General features: G+C 38.2%; 1 protein-coding gene across 5 annotated transcripts in view; it reads right to left on the bottom strand.

Annotated features, from left to right (window-relative positions):
- NBEAL1 (neurobeachin like 1) overlaps nt 1-26350 on the bottom strand; it is a 212748-nt gene that overhangs the window by 106569 nt on the left and 79829 nt on the right. For 4 of the 5 annotated variants that reach the window (XM_038001729.2, XM_073019948.1, XM_073019949.1 and 1 more), the window contains 4 exons: nt 18100-18186; nt 16025-16108; nt 2022-2120; nt 1352-1932 (listed from right to left, as the gene is read on the bottom strand). In XM_038001729.2, the coding sequence (XP_037857657.2) occupies nt 1352-1932; nt 2022-2120; nt 16025-16108; nt 18100-18186 (851 nt within the window). The remainder of the gene's footprint in view (nt 1-1351; nt 1933-2021; nt 2121-16024; nt 16109-18099; nt 18187-26350) is intronic. The other variant, XM_073019947.1, reaches the window with a different exon arrangement.

The raw sequence follows: 26350 nt of genomic DNA, 5'->3' as shown, positions 1-26350 counted from the left end.
GCCTTAAAAAAAAACCAAAACACGGCCGGGCCCGGTGGCTCAAGCCTGTAATCCCAGCACTTTGGGAGGCCGAGATGGGCAGATCACGAGGTCAGAAGATTGAGAACATCCTGGCTAACACGGTGAAACCCCGGCTCTACTAAAAATACAAAAAACTAGCCGGGCGTGGTGGTGGGCGCCTGTAGTCCCAGCCACTCGGGAGGCTGAAGCAGGAGAATGGCATGAATCCGGGAGACAGAACTTGCAGTGAGCTGAGATCCGGCCACTGCACTCTAGCCTGGGTGACAGAGCGAGACTCCGTTTCAAAAAAAAAAAAAAAAACACAAAACACAAGGCATATTAAAAAGTAGTAGCTATTAAATTCTGGATGTACATACACATAGGTTTTCTGTTCCTTCATATAAATATATAGCATATTTATATGTAATATATACTTATAGTATATTCAATGGAATAGAAATCATTACTCATTTTTTTTCTTTTTTTTGAGGAAAATCTCCCTCTATCGCCTAGGCTGGAGTGCAGTGGTACGATCTCAGCTCACTGCAATCTCTGCTTTCTGGATTCAAGTGATTCTTGTGCCTCAGTCTCCCAAGTAGCTGGGATTACAAGCATGCACCACCACGCCCAGCTAATTTCTATATTTTTAGTACAGACGGTGTTTCTCCATACTGACCACGCTGGTCCTGAATTCCTGACCTCAAGTGATTCGCCCGCCTCAACTGCTTAAAGTGCTAGGGTTACAGGTGTGAGCCACCACACCTGGCCATTATTCATTTTCATGGAGTTTTTCTGTGTGTGACATCTTGCTTTGTCACCCAGGTTGAAGTGCAGTGGTGCAATCACAGCTCACTGTAGCCTCAACTTCCTGAGCTGAAGTGATCCTCAAGTAGCTGGGACTACAGGTGTGTGCTACCACACCTGGCTAATTTTTATATTTTTTGTAGAGATAAGGTTTTGCCATGTTGCCCAGGCTAGTCTTGAACTCCTGGCCTCAAGCAATGCACCTGCCTCTACCTCCTAAAGTGGTGGGATTACAAGCGTGCCACCACACCTGGCCCATTTTCAAGATTATTACTCATTTTTCCTTTCACTTTTACACTACTTTTAAGAAGGAAACTTGTTTCCAAAGTAGCCTCAAAACTTTACCAGCAATATTTGAGGTATACAGCTATTACTATGAAAGCAGTAGAGGACTTACAATTAAACTGTATAAAACCTCAGGATGAAGAGGCTTTAGATAAATTGTACATCTAAAAGCTAGATGCTTGGAAACAGTTTTCTAGTTTAAGAGTCACAGCACATATTGTTATGACAGTATTCATTTATATTCCATAGTTTTTACCAATACCTGTACAATTGTTTCCTTTTCCCTCCTTTGTTAGCAATGCCAAGAGTCAATTGATCCTGATCTAAACAAAACCAAGCACTGAAAGAAAAGGCGGACCCCGGCCATTTCTGTATGGGAGGCACAGAAATTCCTGCCATACTATGTGACAAATCAAAATACTGGAGGGCACTCTCTAGACTTAGTTTTCGAGCCATTGTCAGGATTGCTCGAGTCACAGGAGTGATATAAGGGTGAATAGACTCAGATTCATCCACTCTCAGCAATCTTAGTAGTCGACGGATTTCTTCTGAGCTCACTGACTGACTCCCCAAGGAACCATGGATTGCAATCAAGTTCTCAGCACAAGTTTGATGGAGGGAAGAATGCGAGTCAAGGGTTTCAATGATTCTAATCCCCATGTTTGCATTGACACAAGTAGTTCGACTCTGTCTATTAATACAACAAATTCTTTTCAGCCAATCAGAGATGAAGATTTGCAGGTCATGGGATTGTAGTTCTGGAAGCCACTGGATAAGAAGCAAGAGAGGTTGGACATTACTAATGCCCAAAATCCCAACTGAAGTGTGGTCACCCTCTACAGCCTGAAAAGCAACATAAAAGATAAAAGGTTAGTTACCATTTTCAAAACGGGTATTAACAGAAGTTCTCTTAATAAAAGTTATAAACTCACCATATTCATAAGTTCTTTAAGTAATTCCAGTGGTGGCTGACCCAGGGATTTTAATACTTCAAACATATGTGTATAACCAATTCTTTCTTTAAATACTTCCTAGGGGATGGGAAGACAATATATCAAAGTACATTTTCAAAGACTGAATGTGTTGGAATTTTAAAAATATTAAATAGTCATTTACGCTAATTAACTTAATATTAAATAAAGAAAAAGATAGTTCACTATTTGCCTTCTTAAATCACGTCTTCATTTTAAAATAGATTCCATATAACTTCTGGAGTAATAAAGTTATAATTCTCTACCAAAATTCAAAATAAATAAAATTAACAATAACTGTGTTATAGAATTATTATATTATTTGCAGATTAGGGCATATGACAATTCTTGTATTTTCTTCACTTGATTTGCAATTACTAGAGTAGTAGTTAAGTCAAAACAAAAATAGAGGAAAAAATGAGGAGACTGTAGGTAAGAGGAGTCAGACATCAGCCTAAAAAGACCCAATTAAAGAGTTCCTGGCAATTTTGAATAGTGGTCAGAAATAAACTGAGTACAAAGAGTTTTCTCTGTGCTACTTGTATTTCAATGGTCTGAATTATCTGGAACATCAAGTTCATTTTAGGAAGTTCTATGTCACATGTATTTTTGAACCAGTAGGCACCCAAAGTCATAAAGTGAAATATAAAGACAACTGGTAAACCTAGAACATACTAAAGTGCCCCATTACATTGGGTTGAAATATACACACTCACTACAAAATCAAAAAATTTAACAAAACAGGTAAAGTTGGTTTCCTTTAGGGAGGGAAATGGTTGAATGTGGGTCAAGAATAGGAAGGAAATATTTTCTCATTATGTATTTTTGTTACATAATCTTTTGAATTTTAAACATGCCAGCTATTACATGGACAAAAAAAAGAATTCAAGGAAGACTGGAACATCTTTTTTGATGTCTGAATTTCAGAATACAGTACAGGCAATCTATTATACTCATAAACCAGTTATTTAAGACTTAAAATGCTTTCCATCTTACAGCAACTAGTATTAAATGGAGATTAAGTCACAAGCCAGGCTGTAAAAGTTGTAAAAGTCTATTCAATAGGAACCTAACCATGAGTTATGTCAACATTTCTAGGGCAAAGGTTAGAGTCTCCTAACACAAACTAGTGTAATCTAAGGAATACAATGAAAGGCATGTTTCAGCAAACAGGGAGTAATTAATTGACTTCTGGTACCAGAAAGGTGAGGCATGAAGTATATTAGATGTGGCAGATAAGAGTGTAAAGTAATAATAAAAGTCACTGACATGTATTTAGCACTTATCATGTGCCTGGCACTATGCTTACCACTTCACACAGATGACCTCACTAATCTTATCAGTATATGAGGAAACTACCAGTATAACTGGACAGAAGAACAGTCAGTGGCAGTGAATGAGAAAAAACAGAAAACTCTAAGGGTTACTGAATACAAGAAGCAGAATTTCCATGGCCATACAACCTGGAAAAACTGGTATCAAATTGAAAAATGTTCATATTTTAGGCAGTCATAAACTGACTAAATAAAGGGTCATTATTTTATTAATGAAGAAAAACTCTGATATAAAACTTAATTCTTTAAACTCATGAACCACAGAACCATTTAAAAGTATCCTTCCAACACCAGTGCTCACGTCCCATTTTTTGCTAACACCGTAAATGCTATCAGTTTGCAGTTCAAACATTAATGTCTTTTAACATCTTAAAGCAGTGCCTATAGGGGTCTGTCTTTAAAATTATCACAAGTATAGGCAAAAAATAAGTAACCTCATTCTTATACTAAGATATTTTGTGAATGATTTTATTTCAGGTGTTAAACCACCATGTATTATATATTTTCATACATCACTTCAGAATTTATATAGTGAAAATTGGCACATCTATTTAAATATTTTAAAACTTGGAGACACATCAGGCTAACAGCAGACCTTTCAACAGAAACCCATACAAGCCAAAAGTGACTGGGACCACATGTTCAGCATTCTTTTTTTTTTTTTTTTTTTTTTTTTTGAGACAGAGTCTCGCTCTGTTGCCCAGGCTGGAGTGCAGTGGTGTGATCTTGGCTCACTGCAAGTTCCGCCTCCTGGGTTCACGCCATTCTCCTGCCTCAGCCTCCCAAGTAGCTGGGACTATAGGCGCACACCACCACGCCCGGCTAATTTTTTGTATTTTTTATTTTTTTGAGACGGAGTCTCGCTCTGTCGCCTGGGCTGGAGTGCAGTGGCCGGATCTCAGCTCACTGCAAGCTCCACCTCCCGGGTTTACGCCATTCTCCTGCCTCAGCCTCCCGAGTAGCTGGGACTACAGACGCCTGCCACCTTGCCTGGCTAGTTTTTGTATTTTTTAGCAGAGACGGGGTTTCACCGTGTTAGCCAAGATGGTCTTGATCTCCTGACCTCGTGATCCGCCCATCTCAGCCTCCCAAAGTGCTAGGATTACAGGCTTGAGCCACCGCGCCCAGCTGTAATTTTTTTTAGTAAAGACAGGGTTTCACCGTGTTAGCCAGGATAGTCTTGATCTCCTGACCTCGTGATCCACCTGCCTTGGCCTCCCAAAGTGCTGGGATTACAGGCATCAGCCACTGCGCCCGGCCATACTCAGCATTCTTAAAGAAAAGAGGCTGGGCACGGTGGCTTACACCTGGGATCCCAGACTTTGGGAGGCTGAGCGGGGTGGATCACGAGGTCAGAAGTTCCAGAGCAGCCTAGCCAAAATGGTGAAACCCCACCTCTACTAAAAAATACAAAAATCAGCCAGGCGTGGTGGCAAGCACCTGTAATCCCAGCTACTCCAGAGGCTGAGGCAGAATTGCTTGAACCCAGGATGCAGAGGTTACAGTGAGCCAGGATCACATCACTGCACTCCAACCTGGGCAACAGAGCAAGACTCTGCCTCAAAAAAAGAAAATAAAAGAAAAGAAAAGAAAAGAAAAGAAATTCCAAAGAATTTCATATCCAACCAAACTAAGCTTCATAAGTGAAGGAGGAATAAGATCCTTTTCAGAGAAGCAAATGCTAAAAGAATTCATTACTACCAGACCTGCCTTACAAGATGTCCTGAAGGAAGTGCTAAATATGGAAAGGAAAGACCGTTACCAGCCACTACCAAAACATACTTAACTACATAGACCCATGACACTATAAAGTAACCACACACACAAGTCAACATGTCTGTAAAATAATCAGCTAATAATATGGTAGTAGGATCAAATCAGAACAGATTAATACTAACCTTGAATGTATATGGGCTAAATTCCCCAATTAAAAGGCACAGAGTGGCAAGTTGGAGAAAAAATCAAGACCCAGTGGTATGATGTCTTCAAGAGACTCATCTCACATGCAATGACACCCATAGGCTTAAAGTAAAGGGATGGAGAAAAATCAATCAAGCAAACGGAAAACAGAAAAAAGCAGGAGTTGCTATTCTTACTTTAGACAAAACAGACTTTAAACCAACAAAGATAAAAAAACAAAGAAGTTACGTAATGGTAAAGGGCTCAATTTAACAAAACCTAACTATCTTAAATATATATACACGCTTAACACAGAAGCACCCAGATTTGTAATTCTTAGAGACCTACAGTATACTTGGACAGATCATTGAGGCAGAAAACTAACAAAGATATTCAGGACCTGAACTTAACACATGGCCAAATGGACGTAGTAGAGATCTACAGAACACTTTACCACAAAACAAGAGAATATACATTCTTCACACCTGCACATGGGGCATACTCTAAAATCGACAACACAATCAGACATAAAATAATCTTCAGCAAATTTCAAAAAACCAAAATCATACCAACCACACCTTTGAATCACAGTACAGTAAAAATAGAAATCAAGACTAAGAAAATTGTTCAAAACCATATAATTACATGAAAATTAAACTGTCTACTCCTGAATGACTCCTGGGTAAATAATAAAATTAGAGCAGAAATAAAGAAATTATTTGAAACTAATGAGAAGATACAACATAAAAGAATCTCTGGGACATAGCTAAAGCAGTGTTAAGAGGGAAACTTATAGCACTAAATGCCCACATCAAAAAGTTAGAAAGATTACAAATCCAGCAACCTAACATCACAATTAGAGAACTAGAGAAACAAAAGCAAACCAATCCCAAAGCTAGAAGAAGACAAGAACTAACCAAAACAGCGCTGAACTGAAGGAAATTGAGACATCAAAAACCATACAAAAGATAGGGGAGGCACAGTGGCTCACATCTGTAATCCTAGCACTTTGGGAGGCTGAGGTGGGCAGATCACTTGAGACCAGGAGTTCAAGACCAGTCTGGCCAATATGGGGAAATCCATCTCTACTAAAAATACAAAAATTAGCCAAGCATGGTGGCACGTGCCTGTAATCCCAGCTACTCGGGAGGTTGGCAGGAGAACTGCTTGAACCCAGGAGGCAGAGGTTGCAGTGAGCTGAGATCTCGCCACTGGACTCCAGCCTGGGTGGCAGAGCGAGGCTCTGTCTCAAAAACAAAACAAAACAAAACAAAACAAAAAAAACCAGAAGATCAACAATTCCAGGAGTTGATTCTTTGAAAGAATTAATATAATAGGGCCGGGCGCGGTGGCTCAAGCCTGTAATCCCAGCACTTTGGGAGGCCGAGACGGGCGGATCACGAGGTCAGGAGATCGAGACCATCCTGGCTAACACGGTGAAACCCCGTCTCTACTAAAAATACAAAAAACTAGCCGGGCGAGGTGGCGGGCGCCTGTAGTCCCAGCTACTCGGGAGGCTGAGGCAGGAGAATGGCGTAAACCCGGGAGGCGGAGCTTGCAGTGAGCTGAGATCCGGCCACTGCAGTCCAGCCCGGGATACAGAGCAAGACTCCGTCTCAAAAAAAAAAAAAAAAAAAAAAAAAAAAAAAAGAATTAATATAATAGATCACTAGCTGAACAAAGAAAAAAAGAGAGAGAAGATCTAAATAAACATAATCAGAAATGACATATAGGACATGACTACTGACCCCACAGGATACAAAAAATCCACAAAGACTACTATGAACACCTCTATGCACACAAGTTAGAAAACCTAGAAGAAATGGATAAATTCCTAGAAACATACAACCTCCCAAGATCAAACTAGGAAGAAAATGAATCTCAGTACAGACCAATGAGTTCCAAATTTGAATCAGTAATAAAAAACCTACCAATCAGAAAAAACCTAGGACCAGAAAGATTCATAGCCAAATTCTATCAGATACATAAAAAAGAGCTGGTACCATTCCTACTGAAACTTTTCCAAAAATTGAGGACAAAGGACTCCTTTCTAATTCCTTCTGTGAGGCCAGCATCACCTTGATACCAAAACCTGGCAGAGACACAACAAATAAAGAAAACTTCAGGCCAACATCCTTGATGAACATAGATGCAAAAATCTTCAACAAAACATTAGCAAACAGAATCCAGCAGCACATCAAAGAGCTAATCCACCATGATCAAGTAGGGTTTATCCATGGGATGCAATGTTGGTTCAACATATGCAAATCAATAAATGTGATTCATCACATAAACAGAACAAAACAGAAACCACAAGATTATCTCAATAGAAACAGAAAAAGCTTTCAATAAAATTCAACATCCCTTCATGTTAAAAACCCTCAACAAACTAGGCATTGAAGGAACATACTTCAAAATAATAAAAGCCATCTATGACATACCCACAGCCAACATCACACTAAATGGGCAAAAGCTGGAAGCATTCCCCTTGAAAGCCAGAATAAGACTGGGATACCCTCTCTCACCACTCCCACTCAACAAAGTACAGGAAGTCACAGCCAGAGCAATCAGGCAAGAGAAAGAAATAAAAGGCTTCTAAGTAGGAAGAGAGTAAGTCAAACTCTCTCTGTTTGCAGACAATATGATTCTATGCCTAGAAAATCCCATAGTTTCTGCCTAAAAGCTCCTTGATCTGATAAACTACTTGAGGAAAGTTGCAGGACACAAAATCAATGTACAAAAATCAGCAGCATTCCTATACACCAACAATATCCAAGCTAAGAGCCAAATCAAGAATGCAATCCCGGGGGGCGGAGCAAGATGGCCGAATAGGAACAGCTCCAGTCTCCAACTCCCAGCACGAGCGACACAGAAGACCAGTGATTTCTGCATTTTCAACTGAGCCTCTGCTGCTGACACCCAGGCAAACAGGGTCTGGAGTGGACCTCAAGCAATCTCCAACAGACCTACAGCTGAGGGTCCTGACTGTTAGAAGGAAAACTATCAAACAGGAAGGACACCTACACCAAAACCCCATCAGTACGTCACCATCATCATCAAAGACCAGAGGCAGATAAAACCACAAAGATGGGGAAGAAGCAGGGCAGAAAAGCTGGAAATTCAAAAAATAAGAGCGCATCTCCCCCGGCAAAGGAGCGCAGCTCATCGCCAGCAACGGATCAAAGCTTGATGGAGAATGACTTTGACAAGATGAGAGAAGAAGGCTTCAGTCCATCAAACTTCTCAGAGCTAAAGGAGGAATTATGTACCCAGCGCAAAGAAACTAAAAATCTTGAAAAAAAAGTGGAAGAATTGATGGCTAGAGTAATTAATGCAGAGAAGGTCATAAACGAAATGAAAGAGATGAAAACAATGACACGAGAAATACGTGACAAATGCACAAGCTTCAGTAACCGACTCGATCAACTGGAAGAAAGAGTATCAGCGATTGAGGATCAAATGAACGAAATGAAGCGAGAAGAGAAACCAAAAGAAAAAAGAAGAAAAAGAAATGAACAAAGCCTGCAAGAAGTATGGGATTATGTAAAAAGACCAAATCTACGTCTGATTGGGGTGCCTGAAAGTGAGGGGGAAAATGGAACCAAGTTGGAAAACACTCTTCAGGATATCATCCCGGAGAACTTCCCCAACCTAGTAGGCCAGGCCAACATTCAAATCCAGGAAATACAGAGAACGCCACAAAGATACTCCTCAAGAAGAGCAACTCCAAGACACATTATTGCCAGATTCACCAAAGTTGAAATGAAGGAAAAAATCTTAAGGGCAGCCAGAGAGAAAAGTCGGGTTACCCACAAAGGGAAGCCCATCAGACTAACAGCAGATCTCTCGGCAGAAACTCTACAAGCCAGAAGAGAGTGGGGGCCAATATTCAACATTCTTAAAGAAAAGAATTTTAAACCCAGAATTTCATATCCAGCCAAACTAAGTTCCATAAGTGAAGGAGAAATAAAATCCTTTACAGATAAGCAAATGCTTAGAGATTTTGTCACCACTAGGCCTGCCTTACAAGAGACCCTGAAGGAAGCACTAAACATGGAAAGGAACAACCGGTACCAGCCACTGCAAAAACATGACAAAATGTAAAGACCATTTAGGCTAGGAAGAAACTGCATCAACTAACGAGCAAAATAACCAGTTAATATCATAATGGCAGGATCAAGTTCACACATAACAATCTTAACCTTAAATGTAAATGGACTAAATGCTCCAATTAAAAGACACAGACTGGCAAACTGGATAAAGAGTCAAGACCCATCAGTCTGCTGTATTCAGGAGACCCATCTCACACGCAGAGACATACATAGGCTCAAAATAAAGGGATGGAGGAAGATTTACCAAGCAAATGGAGAACAAAAAAAGCAGGGGTTACAATACTAGTCTCTGATAAAACAGACTTTAAACCATCAAAGATCAAAAGAGACAAAGAAGGCCATTACATAATGGTAAAAGGATCAATTCAACAGGAAGAGATAACTATCCTAAATATATATGCACCCAATACAGGAGCACCCAGATTCATAAAGCAAGTCCTTAGAGACTTACAAAGAGACTTAGACTCCCATACAATAATAATGGGAGACTTCAACACTCCACTGTCAACATTAGACAGATCAACGAGACAGAAAGTTAACAAGCATATCCAGGAATTGAACTCATCTCTGCAGCAAGCAGACCTAATAGACATCTATAGAACTCTCCACCCCAAATCAACAGAATCTACATTCTTCTCAGCACCACATCGCACTTATTCCAAAATTGACCACATAATTGGAAGTAAAGCACTCCTCAGCAAATGTAAAAGAACAGAAATTATAACAAACTGTCTCTCAGACCACAGTGCAATCAAACTACAACTCAGGACTAAGAAACTCAATCAAAACCGCTCAACTACATGGAAACTGAACCACCTGCTCCTGAATGACTACTGGGTACATAACGAAATGAAGGCAGAAATAAAGATGTTCTTTGAAACCAATGAGAACAAAGATACAACATACCAGAATCTCTGGGACACATTTAAAGCAGTGTGTAGAGGGAAATTTATAGCACTAAATGCCCACAAGAGAAAGCAGGAAAGATCTAAAATTGACACTCTAACAACACAATTAAAAGAACTAGAGAAGCAAGAGCAAACGCATTCAAAAGCTAGCAGAAGGCAAGAAATAACTAAGATCAGAGCAGAACTGAAGGAGATAGAGACACAAAAAACCCTCCAAAAAATCAATGAATCCAGGAGTTGGTTTTTTGAAAAGATCAACAAAATTGACAGACCGCTAGCAAGACTAATAAAGAAGAAAAGAGAGAAGAATCAAATAGATGCAATAAAAAATGATAAAGGGGATATCACCACTGACCCCACAAAAATACAAACTACCATCAGAGAATACTATAAACACCTCTACGCAAATAAACTAGAAAATCTAGAAGAAATGGATAATTTCCTGGACACTTACACTCTTCCAAGACTAAACCAGGAAGAAGTTGAATCCCTGAATAGACCAATAGCAGGCTCTGAAATTGAGGCAATAATTAATAGCCTACCAACCAAAAAAAGTCCAGGACCAGATGGATTCACAGCTGAATTCTACCAGAGGTACAAGGAGGAGCTGGTACCATTCCTTCTGAAACTATTCCAATCAACAGAAAAAGAGGGAATCCTCCCTAACTCATTTTATGAGGCCAACATCATCCTGATACCAAAGCCTGGCAGAGACACAACAAAAAAAGAGAATTTTAGACCAATATCCCTGATGAACATCGATGCAAAAATCCTCAATAAAATACTGGCAAACCGGATTCAGCAGCACATCAAAAAGCTTATCCACCAGGATCAAGTGGGCTTCATCCCTGGGATGCAAGGCTGGTTCAACATTCGCAAATCAATAAACATAATCCAGCATATAAACAGAACCAAAGACAAGAACCACATGATTATCTCAATAGATGCAGAAAAGGCTTTTGACAAAATCAACAGCCCTTCATGCTAAAAACGCTCAATAAATTCGGTATTGATGGAACGTACCTCAAAATAATAAGAGCTATTTATGACAAACCCACAGCCAATATCATACTGAATGGGCAAAAACTGGAAGCATTCCCTTTGAAAACTGGCACAAGACAGGGATGCCCTCTCTCACCACTCCTATTCAACATAGTGTTGGAAGTTCTGGCTAGGGCAATCAGGCAAGAGAAAGAAATCAAGGGGATTCAGTTAGGAAAAGAAGAAGTCAAATTGTCCCTCTTTGCAGATGACATGATTGTATATTTAGAAAATCCTATTGTCTCAGCCCAAAATCTCCTTTAGCTGATAAGCAACTTCAGCAAAGTCTCAGGATACAAAATTAATGTGCAAAAATCACAAGCATTCGTATACACCAGTAACCGACAAACAGAGAGCCAAATCATGAATGAACTTCCATTCACAATTGCTTCAAAGAGAATAAAATACCTAGGAATCCAACTTACAAGGGATGTAAAGGACCTCTTCAAGGAGAACTACAGACCACTGCTCAGTGAAATAAAAGAGGACACAAACAAATGGAAGAACATACCATGCTCATGGATAGGAAGAATCAATATCGTGAAAACGGCCATACTGCCCAAGGTTATTTATAGATTCAATGCCATCCCCATCAAGCTACCAATGAGCTTCTTCACAGAATTGGAAAAAGCTGCTTTAAAGTTCATATGGAACCAAAAAAGAGCCCGCATCTCCAAGACAATCCTAAGTCAAAAGAACAAAGCTGGAGGCATCACGCTACCTGACTTCAAACTATACTACAAGGCTACAGTAACCAAAACAGCATGGTACTGGTACCAAAACAGAGATATACACCAATGGAACAGAATAGAGTCCTCAGAAATAATACCACACATCTACAGCCATCTGATCTTTGACAAACCTGAGAGAAACAAGAAATGGGGAAAGGATTCCCTATTTAATAAATGGTGCTGGGAAAATTGGCTAGCCATAAGTAGAAAGCTGAAACTGGATCCTTTCCTTACTCCTCATACGAAAATTAATTCAGGATGGATTAGAGACTTAAATGTTAGACCTAATACCATAAAAACCCTAGAGGAAAACCTAGGTAGTACCATTCAGGACATAGGCATGGGCAAAGACTTCATGTCTAAAACACCAAAAGCAACAGCAGCAAAAGCCAAAATTGACAAATGGGATCTCATTACCTAAAGAGCTTCTGCACAGCAAAAGAAACTACCATCAGAGTGAACAGGCAACCTACAGAATGGGAGAAAATTTTTGCAATCTACTCATCTGACAAAGGGCTAATATCCAGAACCTACAAAGAACTCAAACAAATTTACAAGAAAAAAACAAACAACCCCATCAAAAAGTGGGCAAAGGATATGAACAGACATTTCTCAAAAGAAGACATTCATACAGCCAACAGACACATGAAAAAATGCTCATCATCACTGGCCATCAGAGAAATGCAAATCAAAACCACAATGAGATACCATCTCACACCAGTTAGAATGGCGATCATTAAAAAGTCAGGAAACAACAGGTGCTGGAGAGGATGTGGAGAAATAGGAACACTTTTACACTGTTGGTGGGATTGTAAACTAGTTCAACCATTATGGAAAACAGTATGGCGATTCCTCAAGGATCTAGAACTAGATGTACCATATGACCCAGCCATCCCATTACTGGGTATATACCCAAAGGATTATAAATCATGCTGCTATAAAGACACATGCACACGTATGTTTATTGCGGCACTATTCACAATAGCAAAGACTTGGAATCAACCCAAATGTCCATCAGTGACAGACTGGATTAAGAAAATGTGGCACATATACACCATGGAATACTATGCAGTCATAAAAAAGGATGAGTTTGTGTCCTTTGTAGGGACCTGGATGCAGCTGGAAACCATCATTCTTAGCAAACTATCACAAGAACAGAAAACCAAACACCACATGTTCTCACTCATAGGTGGGAACTGAACAATGAGATCACTTGGACTCGGGAAGGGGAACATCACACACCGGGGCCTATCATGCGGAGGGGGGAGGGGGGAGGGGGGAGGGATTGCATTGGGAGTTATACCTGATGTAAATGACGAGTTGATGGGTGCTGACGAGTTGATGGGTGCAGCACAGCAACATGGCACAAGTATACATATGTAACAAACCTGCACGTTATGCACATGTACCCTAGAACTTAAAGTATAATAATAATAAAAAATAAAAAAATTAAAAAAAAAAAAGTAAATCGAATAAAATAAAAACCACACTCACACACACACACACACACACACACACAAAGAATGCAATCCCATTCACAATTGCCACGAAAAGAATAAAATAACTAGGAATATGGCTAACCAGTGAGGTGAAAGATCTCTACAAAAATTACAAAACATTGCTCAAAGAAAGCAGAGATGATACCAACAAATGGAAAAATATTCCATATTCATGAATACGAAGAATCAATATTGTTAAAATGACCATACTGCCTGGGCTGGTGTGGGGGCTCATGCCTGTAATCCCATGACTTTAGGAGGCCGAGGTGGGCAGATCATTTGAAGTCAGTAGTTCAAGACCAGCCTGGCCAACATTGTGAAACCCTGTCTCTACTGAAAATACAGAAAATTTAGCCAAGCGTGGTGGTGCACACCTGTAATCCCAGCTACTTGGCAGGCTGAGGCAGGAGAATTGCTTGAACCTGGGATATGGAGGTTGCAGTGAGCAAGGATCGTGCCACTGCACTCTAGCCTGGGTGAGAAAGTAAGACTCCGTCTCAAAGAAAATAAAAATGACCATATTGCCCAAAGATTCAGTGCTATTCCTACCAGGAGCATTCTTCACAGAACTAGAAAAAACTTTTTTAAAATTAATATGGAACCAAAAAAGAGCCTGAATAGCCAAGGCAATCCTAGACAAAAAGAACAAAGCTGGAGGCATCACATTACCTGACTTCAAACTATACTACGAGACTACAGTAACCAAAACAACATAGTACTGGTACAAAAATAGACACATAGACCAGTAGAACAGAACAGAATATAATGCTGCAGAGTCCAGAAAATAATGCTGCACACCTACAGCCATCCAATCTTCGACAAAGATGACAAAAACAAGCAATGGGAAAGGGCTCCTTTTTAATAAATGGTGCTGGGATAACTAGCTAGCAATATGCAGAAGACTGAAACTGGACCCCTTCCTTACAATACACAAAAGTCAACTCAAGTTGGATTAGACTTAAGTGTAAAACTACAAAAACCCTGGAAGATAACCTAGGAAATACTATTCTGGACATAGGACCTGGCAAAGATTTCATGATGAAGCCATCAAAAGTAACTGCAACAAAAACAAAAATTGACAAATGGGACCAAACTAAACTAAAGAGCTTCTGCACAACAAAAGAAACTATCAACAGAGTAAACAGACAACCTACAGAATGGGAGAAAATATTGGCAAACCACGCATCCGACAAAGGTCTAATATCTAGAATCTATAAGGCACTTAGACAAATCAACAAGTAAAAGCAAATAACCCCACTAAAAAGTGTGCAAAGGACAAGAACAGACACTTTTCAAAAGAAAACAGGGCTGGGTGTAGTGGCTCATGCCTGTAATCCCAGCACTTTGGGAGGTCGAGGCAGGTGGATCACCTGCTGTTGGGAGTTTAAGACCAGCCTGGCCAACATGGTGAAACCCCATCTCTAATAAAAACACACAAATTAGCCAGGCTATAATGGTGCACACCTGTAATCCCAGCTACTCGGAGGCTGAGGCAGGAGAATCACTTGAACCCAGGATGTGGAGGTTGCAGTGAGCCGAGATTGCGCTACTGCATTCCAGCTTGGGCAACAGAGGGAGACCCTGCCTCAAAAAAAAAAAAAAAAAAAAGAAAACATATGCAGCCAACAAGCATATGAAAAAATGCTAAACATCACTAATCATTAGAGAAATGCAAATCAAAACCACAGTGACATACCATCTCACACCATTCAGAATGGCTACTATTAAAACATCAAAAAATAACAGATGTTGGCAAGCTTGTGAAGAAAAGGAACACTTATACACTGCTGGTGGGATGTAAATTAGCTCAGCCATTGTGTAAAGCAGTCTGGCAATTTCTCAAAGAACTCAAAGCAAAATTACCATTCAACCCGGCAATCCCATTATTGGGTAAATACCCAAGGGAATATAAATTGTTCTACCACAAAGACACATGCACATGTATGTTCATCATAGCACTATTCACAATAGCAAAGACATGGAATCAACCTGAATGCCCATCAATAGTAAACTGGATAAAGAAAATGTGGTAGATATACACCATGGAATACTACACAGCCATAAAAACAAATGAGATCATATCCTCATACCCTTTGCAACAACATGGATGGAGCCGGAGGCCATTATTTTAGGTGAACTAACACAGGAATAGAAAACCAAATACCACATGTTTTAACATGTAATTGGGAGCCAACCACTAAGTTCATATGGACACAAAGAAAAGAACAATAGACATCAGGACCTACGTGAGGGTGGAAGGAGGAGGGGGAAGATTGAAAAACTACCTATTGGGCAGTATGCTTATCACCTGGGTAGCAAAATAATCTGTACACGAAATCCCTGTGATATCCAATTTACCTGTATAACAAACCTGCACATGTACCCTTGAACCTAAAATAAAAGTTAAGAAAAAAAAAAAGCTGGAGGATATATGTTTCACCTTAGCAGCTGGAGATTTGTTCATTACTGCTGTCAAAGCCTGAATGGTTGATATGGCCAAACAATCCAATTGTCCCTGAAACACCTATTGAGGGGGAAGGAGAAACAAGAAATTAACAAATGTGTTCACAATTTTTATTGAGTTAGGAAACCTTTGGTCCGAAAACCTGAAAAAATAATTACTTAACATGCATTACATTCCTCTTCCAATGAAATGGATTTCTGAAACACTATAACCTGCAAGAAAAGTTACCTATTTAAAAGAAAAATAAGCCACATGTCAAGGAGGATAAGGCAACATTCACTTATTACATTAAAATGTTTTGAGAAAAACACAACAAGCTTAACACATGCTTTTTAAAAATAATGGACAATCTCAAGAGGAAGGGAGGGAGGTCTATCATTCATTGGAAATTCTATTACTTTTTTTTTTTTTTTGAGACAGAGTTTCCTTCTTGTTGCTTAGGCTGGAGTGCAATGGTGCAGTCTCGGCTCACTGCAATCTCCGCCTCCTAGGTTCAAGTGATTCTCCTGCCTCAGTCTCCTGAGTAGCTGGGATTACAGGCATGCGCCACCACGCCTGGCTAATTTTTGTATTTTTAGTAGAGACAGGGTTTCTCCATATTGGTCAGGTTGGTCTTGAACTCCTGACCTCAAGTGATCCACCTGCCTCGGCCTCCCAAAGTGCTGGGATTACAGGTGTGAGCCAGCACACCCAGCCAGAAATCCTATTACGTTTTAATTTCCCTTCAAAACTACACTTGAATGATCCAGGTTTAAATTCCATTTGCATGTATAAAAAAACAGCTAAAATAATCTTGTTCATCTAGTTTCCAAATCCTGTATTAAAACTAAGATGGCATGTGCATATGCCAATTAATTATATTTATAAACAATTAAATATATCTATTTTTATATAAAATGGGAAATTTGAGGCAGACACAGAAAATGAAATACATATCTCTAAACCTTGTCATGTTTTTGAGAAGGCAACTTTTAATCCTAAAAGTTGTATGAAAAAATAAAAACTAGCCTAATTTTGTCTACTACTGTTAAAGCTTCAATAAAAAGAAGAGATACGTTAAATTCCAGGGCAGTGTATTTATAGCAAAAACAAAGACTAACATCAAGAATATTAAAAAACTGAACATGACTGTTATATCGGGCTTAGACAATCATGAAAGCACAGAATCACTTACAATTTGGAATTGTAATGTGAACCTCTAAGAGACTATAATAATAGTTTTATTAATCTACATAAGTAGGCCTTAAGAGGAATTAACATTTATAGAGAACTCTAAAACAATACTCTGTAAACTGATACTTCACATATAGAATAAAAAATAAGCTGATAATGTCTCTTATTACACAAAAATTCTATTTATAAACTTGGACGTTAACACAATGTTAATAAAAGACATTACGTAAGTTTTCTTGCAAATATTTTGGAAGAGAAAAATAACATCAATTTTTAAAGATAGTTTTTTTCAAACTAGATTACCTAACGTATTGAAAGAAGCAACATAAATTGCATATTTTTGCTTTATTATACCTGTATAGACTTGAATTTCTAGAATACAAAAAGTCAAGTTTTACGCAAAATTAACAGAGAGTTCAGCATCTTCTTCCCTTCCTCCAAGATTCAGGTTGTCCACTGAATTATAATCATCACTTGTCAATAAGAAGCAAAGAATCAAGATATTAACAATGACCATACATATTCACAAAGAAAGCCCTAAGGTCCCAATATACCACAGTGCTTAGAAAGGTCACCACCAGGTGGACAGCATTGATACTGAGATTCCATTCCTGTACTTTATATCTCCTCAAATTGAAAAGACCATATACACATAGAGGGAATGGTATTGATTGCTTGTATCAACTACCAAGATATTTATCCTTTAGATGAATGCAATTTTTATTTTAACTTTTTAGCAATTTTCAAAAATAATTAATGAATATTAGAATTTGACAGTGTTTGTGTATTTTAGGACATAAGAAGAAAAGCACAGGAATAGTTATTCCCATTGGCTGATTTGGACTTCAGCTGAAACAAGATGCAGGCTATGTAGATACCTGGTCCTCATTCATTTCTGTCAGTAATTTGTTGGCAAGGTCTTTCTCGTTCTTGTCTGCCACCTTATTGTTAGCATTTAAAAACAGCTGTTAAAAACAGAGACAAGAATAATGGAGAAAGAAGATTAAACTGTTACCTACAAGCAGCAATGAAGCTTAAATGGGTTTCCATGTCTCTTGAAAATAAACCCAAGAATTCCCCTGTGAAGTATACTACACTTTTAGAAATTAAAGATTATTCACTTTTTGGATTATGAACTAATAGTTTAGATATTTCTCTCTTGGAATTCAAAGTTACTAAAATAAGAAACAATGGCAATAATTAGGATTAGTTAATATTCCTAAATTCTTAAAGAATCAGCAGAGAATGCCTCACAGTGATATGGTTTGGCTCTGTGTCCCCACCCAAATCTCATCTTGAATTGTAGCTCTCCAAATTCCAGCGTGTTGTGGGAGAAACTTGGTGGGAGCTCTCGTGGTAAGTGAATAAGTTTCATGAGATCTGATGGCTTTATATTATAAAGGGAAGTTTCCCTGCACAAGCTCTATTCTCTTGTCTGATCCATGTGAGACGTGCCATTCACCTTCCACCATGATTGTGAGGCTTCCTCAGCCACATGAAACTGTGAGTCCATTAAACTTTTGCAAATTGTCCAGTTTCAGGCATGTCTTTATGAGCAGCATGAAAATGGACTAATACACACAAAAAAGAAGGAAAGCTGTTACTGACACAAACTAAAGATACTGTAGTACATAACACCCAGTATGGAAGTTTGTGAAGTGCTATCAAACTAACTTTAAAAATGGTTCTTTCTAGAAGTACTTCCCCGAGTCTCAAATATGCTAATGTGTCCTTTGACAAGCGAGGTCAGGGTGCAGCATTTCCAAAATTTATCTGACCACACATATTGTTACAACATTAGTTTAAAAGTATTCTCCAAAGTCATCAAGAATTGAGCTTCATTTATATTCATTTATATTCTGTAAAAGAAAACTGATATTATCTCTAGCATACATGGGCATTACCCTCTTCCCAATAAACTAAAGAAATCAAGTGTTTTAGTTTCAGTATATAAAAGTCAGCATCCCAAAAGGCCTTCGCCTTGCCCACAATTTGAGTACAGAGAAAGAAAATTCAAATGATATTCAAAGGGAGAGACAGATTTATAAAGGAATTTATTAAGAGCATCCTAAGGAAGAAGGTTCTTAGGAAGTTATATTATTTCAGAAATGAGAAAACAAAAGGTCGAGTTACATGCTGAAATATGCAATATAAAATAAACTGCATAGAGGTATGGTATTATATGTTATGCAAGAGTATATATAAGGCTTAACATAACAATAAATTGATATATACACTACAGGCCTTGGAATCAGAGACCTGAGTTTGAATTTTGGTTCTGCAACTTATTGGCTGTCTGATTTCAAGGAAAACTACTTCTCTAAGCTTTTCTCAAAAATAGGGAGAAAAATACCTCATCAAATAGCTATATATATATTCAATGACATAATCCACGCTAGCTTATTAGCATAGTATCTGGCACATAACAGAGACTTAACAAATGAAAGATGTCGGCTGGGCATGGTGGCTCACGCCTATAATTCCAGCACTTTGGGAGGCTGAGGTGGGTGGATTACCTGAGGTCAGGAGTTTGAGACCAGTCTGGCCAACATGGTGAAACCCCGTCCCTACTAAAAATAGAAAAATTAGCCTGTAGTCCCAGCGACTTGGGAGGCTGAGGCAGGAGAATCACTTGAACCTGGCAGGTAGAGGTTGCAGTGAGCAGAGATAGAGCCACTACACTCCAGCCTAGGTGACAGCGAGACTGTGACTCAAAAAAACAAACAAACAAAAAACAAATGAAAGGTGGCATTATTACAAGCAAAGTCTTTTTAAAAGAATAATATTTCATAGTTAGGTAAAGGGAAACAAATAGATAAAACTGGTCAATGTAAAAATGAGTAAAATCTTTCCAGAAAGCAATATAGCAATCTGTAAGAAGAATCTTTAAAACAATTCTTACTCTTTAACCCAGTAAGTGTATTTCTAAAAATCTACCCTAAGAAACAGTCAAAAACACTAAGATTTTAGCAGCCATAAAGACTAGATAATGGTTTTGAATTCTTCTCCTTGCTACTGAAGATATAGTTTTCTTTTCTTTTCTCTTCTTTTTTTGAGACGGAGTTTTACTCTTGTTGCCCAGGTTGGAGTGCAATGGTGCAGTCTCGGCTCACTGCAACCTCCCCCTCCTGGGTTCAATCAATTCTCCTGCCTCAGCCTCCTGAGTGGCTGGGATTACAGGCATATGCCACCATGCCTGGCTAATTTTTTTGTATTTTTAGTAGAGACGGGGTTTCCCCATGTTGGTCAGGCTGGTCTCGAACTCCTGACCTCAGGCGATCCGCCCGCCTCGGCCTCCCAAAGTGCTGGGATTACAGGCATGAGTCACTGTGCCCCGCCTATTCTTTTCATTAATTCAAGTATCTTTGGGGAGCTTAAAAAATTTACATTAATTCAAATCATATCTCTGTAATTTACTAAAACAAAATAACTGGTAAATGTTTAAGTTTCATCATATCTATCATAAAAGTTAAATGTATGATTCCATGGAATTGTAAAGTACTCTATAGTATGATGAAACTCATTTGCCAAGCCAAGGAGCCTTTACACAAATACTTAAGGAAATCAATGCATACTTAAATAGGCTGATGAATCTCATACAAAAAGAAAGCATGAAAACAGCAGCAGTCAGCTTAAGGTTGTCCATCTGATTCATAAATTGTTTATGATACTTTAAATGAGTCTAAATAGCAAAACTGATTCTATTTACTATATGCTATATATAGTATATACTATTTACTATACACTATATATAGTATATATAATATACATATACTAAATTGTAATATATATACTATATATAGTATTAATTATAAAATAAATTATTTATTTATATATAAAATAATTATAAAATATTATATATACTCTACATATATAAAATAATATATTACTATATATAGTATATATACTATTTACTATATAAATATGCTATTTACTATGTACTATATAGTATATTCTATATACTACTATAAAAAAAGAACATAAAGGATTCATTCTTTACTAACAAATAATTTAAACAAAGCAACCATGGACATCTATGGCATCATGCAATAATTTGGGGACTTAGGTTTTCATAATATTTCAAAGATTTTTATATATTCAGGAATCATATCAACTATTTCCATAAAATGTTTTTATATCAATAAAACCTTTGATTCCCCTATATTTAATATACAGAAAACATTTTTTCCTACTGACTAAACAGTGATCTTCAGTTCCAGTAATACAATTAGAGAATTATGTATTACAATGGACTTAGGGTAAGAAAACCTGGGTTAGAAATTCTACCTCCATCAATTATTAGTGTTGACCTTGGGCTAATCATTTAATGCCTCAGGACATTTTTCCTTATTTGTATAATGAAGAAGTTTAAAAGCTTCTTTCAAAGATTCCCCTTTGTGAAGACTTAATGGCTTCAATGTATAGTGATAAATCTAAAGTGATTCTGACCAAAAAATATTCCAAAAATAAGGAAGACTATTACTGCCAGCAGGGAAGGCCCAGGTCCCAAAGCTTGGTTTTCCCTGTTTTTTGTTTGTTTTTGTTTTTTTGAGACAGAGTCCTGCTCTGTCACCCAGGCTGAAGTGCAGTGGTTTGATGGCTCACTGCAACCTCCACCCTCCAGGTTCAAATGATTCTTCAGACTCCCTAGTAGCTGGGATTACAGATGTGCACCACCATGCCCAGCTAAGTTTTGTATTTTTAGTAGGGATGGGGTTTCGCCATGTTGGCCAGGCTGGTCTCAAACTCCTGACCTCAAGTGATTGACCCGCCTCGGCCTCCCAGAATGCTGGGATTACAGGCATGAGCCACCATGCCCAGCTGGTTTTCCCTTTTTAAAGGGATTTCTTCTCCCACATTTTTATTTCAAAACAAAATGTGATAGGTGGTATCAAATAATTAACTTTTAAAGGTCAAGATTCCAGATACAAATTTTAAGAAACTTTGGCCTATAAAGAACAAATATTAGCTCTGCCGCCTGGGTTCAAGTGATTCTCCTGCCTCAGCCTCCCAAGTAGCTGGGACTACAGGCACGTGCCACCACGCCTGGCTAATTTTTCATATTTTTAGTACAGACAGGGTTACACTGTGTTAGCCAGGATGGTCTCGATCTCCTAACCTCGTGATCCGCCTGCCTCGGCCTCCCGAAGTGCTGGGATTACAGGTGTGAGCCACCGTGTCCAGCCAATTAGCAGATTCTTTACACATGTGAGATGTTGCCTTTATCACTGAATTTGTCTTTATAACAATTTACTTCATCAATATATTCTTTACTATTTGATTTTGATGCTGTTCTTTACTGCAATGAAGTGACATAAATGCTTTCAGAGATATCCCTCAAAACAGTGTGAAAAAATTCAAGGAGTTGATACTAAAACTTTATTCTGAATTACTCTCATAGAATTAACCCCTGGTATTTTTCAGCAGGAAATCAATGAAAAGAATACCTCAGAGAGAAAGGTAAAAGCTCTTTGAAGTAGTTTCATTTACAAAGGCTTTATAAGAAGCTCTCTAAAAAATTTCTGATACCATCATGATACATGGAAATATCCTATATACTCTTTTTTTTTTGGAGACAGAGTCTCACTCTGTTGTCCAGGCTGGAGTGCAGTGGCACAATCTCGGCTCACTGCAACCTCCACCTCCTAGGTTCAAGCAATTCTTCAGCCTCAGCCTCCTGAGCAGCTGGGACTACAGGCACACACCACCACACCAGCTAATTTTTTTTTTTTTTTTTTTTTGTATTTTTAGTAGATACGGGGTTTCACCATATTGGCCAGACTGGTCTCGAACTCCTGACCTTGTGATCTGCCCACGTCGGCTTCCCAAAGTGCTGGGATTACAGGAATGAGCCACCGTGCCCAGCTTAGTTATGTACTCTTCCACATTGCTGCTACATGTATAAATTAGTTAAAAAAAAAATTCAAAAGCAAATTGCATACATATCAAGAACCTTAACCATATTTCTGCTATTTTTCTACTTTTCTATATTTTCCAATGAGTTACAACTTGTTTTTACACAATGTTCTGCTCCCTAATTTAAAAAACAAATAAGAAAAGTGTATGTCCTATGACCTAGTAATTCTACTGGAAGTAAAATTCTATTCTGGAAACAAATTAAGTTTCTACTAGCCAGGTGGAATTAAGTAAATTATGGTACATCCACTTAATACAATATTATGTAGACATTAAAATTATGGCACATGAAAATAATGAAATATCTTAAATGAAACAAAAATACAAAATTATATGCATCAAATGCTCACACTAGTGTTAATGATGCATAATAAAAAAGACTTCACAAATCAACAAGACAATAATAAATCTGATTTTAAAATGGGCAAAGGACTTGAACAGACATCTCTCCAAAAAAGATATACAAATGGCCAATAAGCACACAAAATAGATGCTCAATATCACTAATCATTAGTGAAGGCAAATCAAAAACACAATGAAATACTACTTCATACCCATTAGGACCGCTACTATCAAAAAAGAAAAAAAAAACACCACCAGTGCTGGCAGGGATGTGTAGACATTGGAAACTTTGTGCACTGTTGTTAAGAATGTAAAATGGTACTTACTATGGAAAACAAAATAAAAGTTCCTCAAAAAATATTCAAAAGTGAATTATCATATATCTAATAATCCTACTTCTGAGTATATACCCAAAAGAACTGAAAATGATGTCTTGAAGAGATATTTGTATACCCACATTCACAGCAGTAGCCAAAAGGTGGACGTAACCCAAATGTCCACTGATGGATGAATAAGCAAAATGTGGTATTTACATACAATGGAATATTATTCAATGTTAGAAAGGAAGGAAATTCTGACACATGCTACAACATGGATGAATCTTGAGAACATTATGCTAAGTGAAATAAGGCAGTCATTGAAGACCATATACTATATGATTCCAACTTTATGAGATATCTAAAGTAGTCGAATTCATAGACACAGAAAGTAGAATAGTGGTTTCCAGGGGCTGAGGAGAGGGGAAACCAGGCAGCTGTTTAATGGGTATAGAGTTTCCATTTTACAAGATGAAGAGTTCTGGAGATGGGCTGCACAATAATGTAAATGTATTCAACACCACTGAAGTATACAATAAAAAATGGTTAAGATGCTAAATTTTTATATCATATAATTTTAACATAATTATTTTATTTTATTTTATTTACTTAAGACAGAGTCTTACTCTGTTGCCCAGGCTGGAATGCAGTGGTGTGATCTAGGCTCAGTGCAACCTCTGCCTCCTGGGTTCAAGCGATTCTCTTGCCTCAGCCTTCCAAGTAGCTGGGATTACAGGCATGCACCATGACACCTGGCTAATTTTTTTGTATTTTCAGTAGAGACAGGGTTTCACCATGTTGGCCAGGCTAGTCTCGAACTCCTGATCTCAACTGGTCCACCCGCCTTGGCCTCCCAAAGTGCTGGGATTACAGGCATGAGCCATCGCGCCTAGCTCCACAATTATTTTTAAAAAGACTTTAAAAATGTCTACAGACTAGAAATAATCATATATAATTTATTTTATTTTTCTATATTTACCTTTTTTCCTATAAAACAAAAATAACATTTTCATAATGAGAAAAATTAAGCTTTACCTTAAAAGTAAAAAAATGCTACTTCAGCCAGGCGCAGTGGCTCAGGCCTATAATTCCAGCACTTTGGGGGCCCGAGACGGGCGGATCACGAGGTCAGGAGATCGAGACCATCCTGGCTAACATGGTGAAACCCCGTCTCTACTAAAAAATACAAAAAAACTAGCCGGGTGAGGTGGCGGGTGCCTGTAGTCCCAGCTACTCGGGAGGCTGAGGCAGGAGAATGGCATGAATCCGGGAGGCGGAGCTTGCAGTGAGCCAAGATCCGGCCACTGTACTCCAGCCTGGGCGACAGAGCGAGACTCCGTCTCAAAAAAAAACAAAAACAAAAATGAAAAAACAAACAAAAAAATGCTACTTCTACTGGATGCTCTTAGTTACAAGTGGGAGCTAATCAATGGGTACACTTGAACATACAAAGTAGAATAACAGACACTGGAGACTCCGAAAGGTAGGGCAAAAGGAGGCTCGAGGTTGAAAAATTATCTATTGGATATAATGTTCACTATTTGGGCAATGGGTACACTAAAAATCTAGAGTTCATGGAATATATCCATGTAACGAAACTGCATTTGTACCTCCTAAATCTATAAAAAAAGTTTTTTTTTAAAGGTGTGCTATTTCTTACATGAGAGCTTGTAAGGTGAAATAAATTACAGCCAAACATTCAAGCCAGTTATGTGGGTAATAATTAATTTAAATATGCCTTTAAAAAATCAATCCATATATCAGAAAATAAACTTCAATATGCCTATTTTAAAATTATGCCCTATCAGTAGCTGATGCAAGATATGTTCATTGTTAAAGAAAGATTTTCCTGAAATTTAACTTTAAAACATTTTTCTCAAAATGGCAAAGGAAAATATTTCTAATCAATTAAATTTTATTCTTTATAAGGTTAAAACAGAAAATGAGAAGAATCACTTTCAGAAAAGAGACAAAAGCAGAGATTCAGTAAATTTATTTATCTGAACACAGGCATTTCCTCTACTGCAACATTCACGATGTCCTAGAGAAAAATGGTCAAAACATTTGATTCTGCAAAAAGAAGTAATTGCCTTTAAAATGTGGTTTCAAATTGTAACATAAGACTGACCCTTAAGATTTACGAAGCTGAATATGCTTCTTTTGTATTTTAGAGCTTAGGTTTGTTAAACTGACCCCTAATTTTGTGGTGTGTGTCTGATCCTAGGTTCTCGTCTCTCTTAAATGCTACCTGCCTCTAGTTAATGTATTTGTTTGAGCTGCAGAGGACTTCACTGAGTTGGTGATCGCTAGATGGCAAATATTTGTTGGTTTCTCTCCATATTCCTTTAGGGTTTTACTGTTTACAAGCTTCTTTTTTGTATTGAGAGAAAAATAGCTAAAGCATCTTTGACATCTTTTCTGCAACAGGCAAAAAGACTTGAAACAAAGTGGGGATCTTTTACTTATTTATTTATTTATGAGATGGAGTCTTACTCTGTCGCCCAGGCTGGAGTGCAGTGGGGGTGATCTCGGCTCACTGTAACCTCCACGTCCA

This window comes from Chlorocebus sabaeus, chromosome 10 (assembly GCF_047675955.1).
Source record: "Chlorocebus sabaeus isolate Y175 chromosome 10, mChlSab1.0.hap1, whole genome shotgun sequence".
Lineage (NCBI taxonomy): Eukaryota > Metazoa > Chordata > Mammalia > Primates > Cercopithecidae > Chlorocebus > Chlorocebus sabaeus.
Note: the sequence above shows the minus strand (reverse complement) of the source record. Positions and strands in the feature narration are given on the sequence as shown.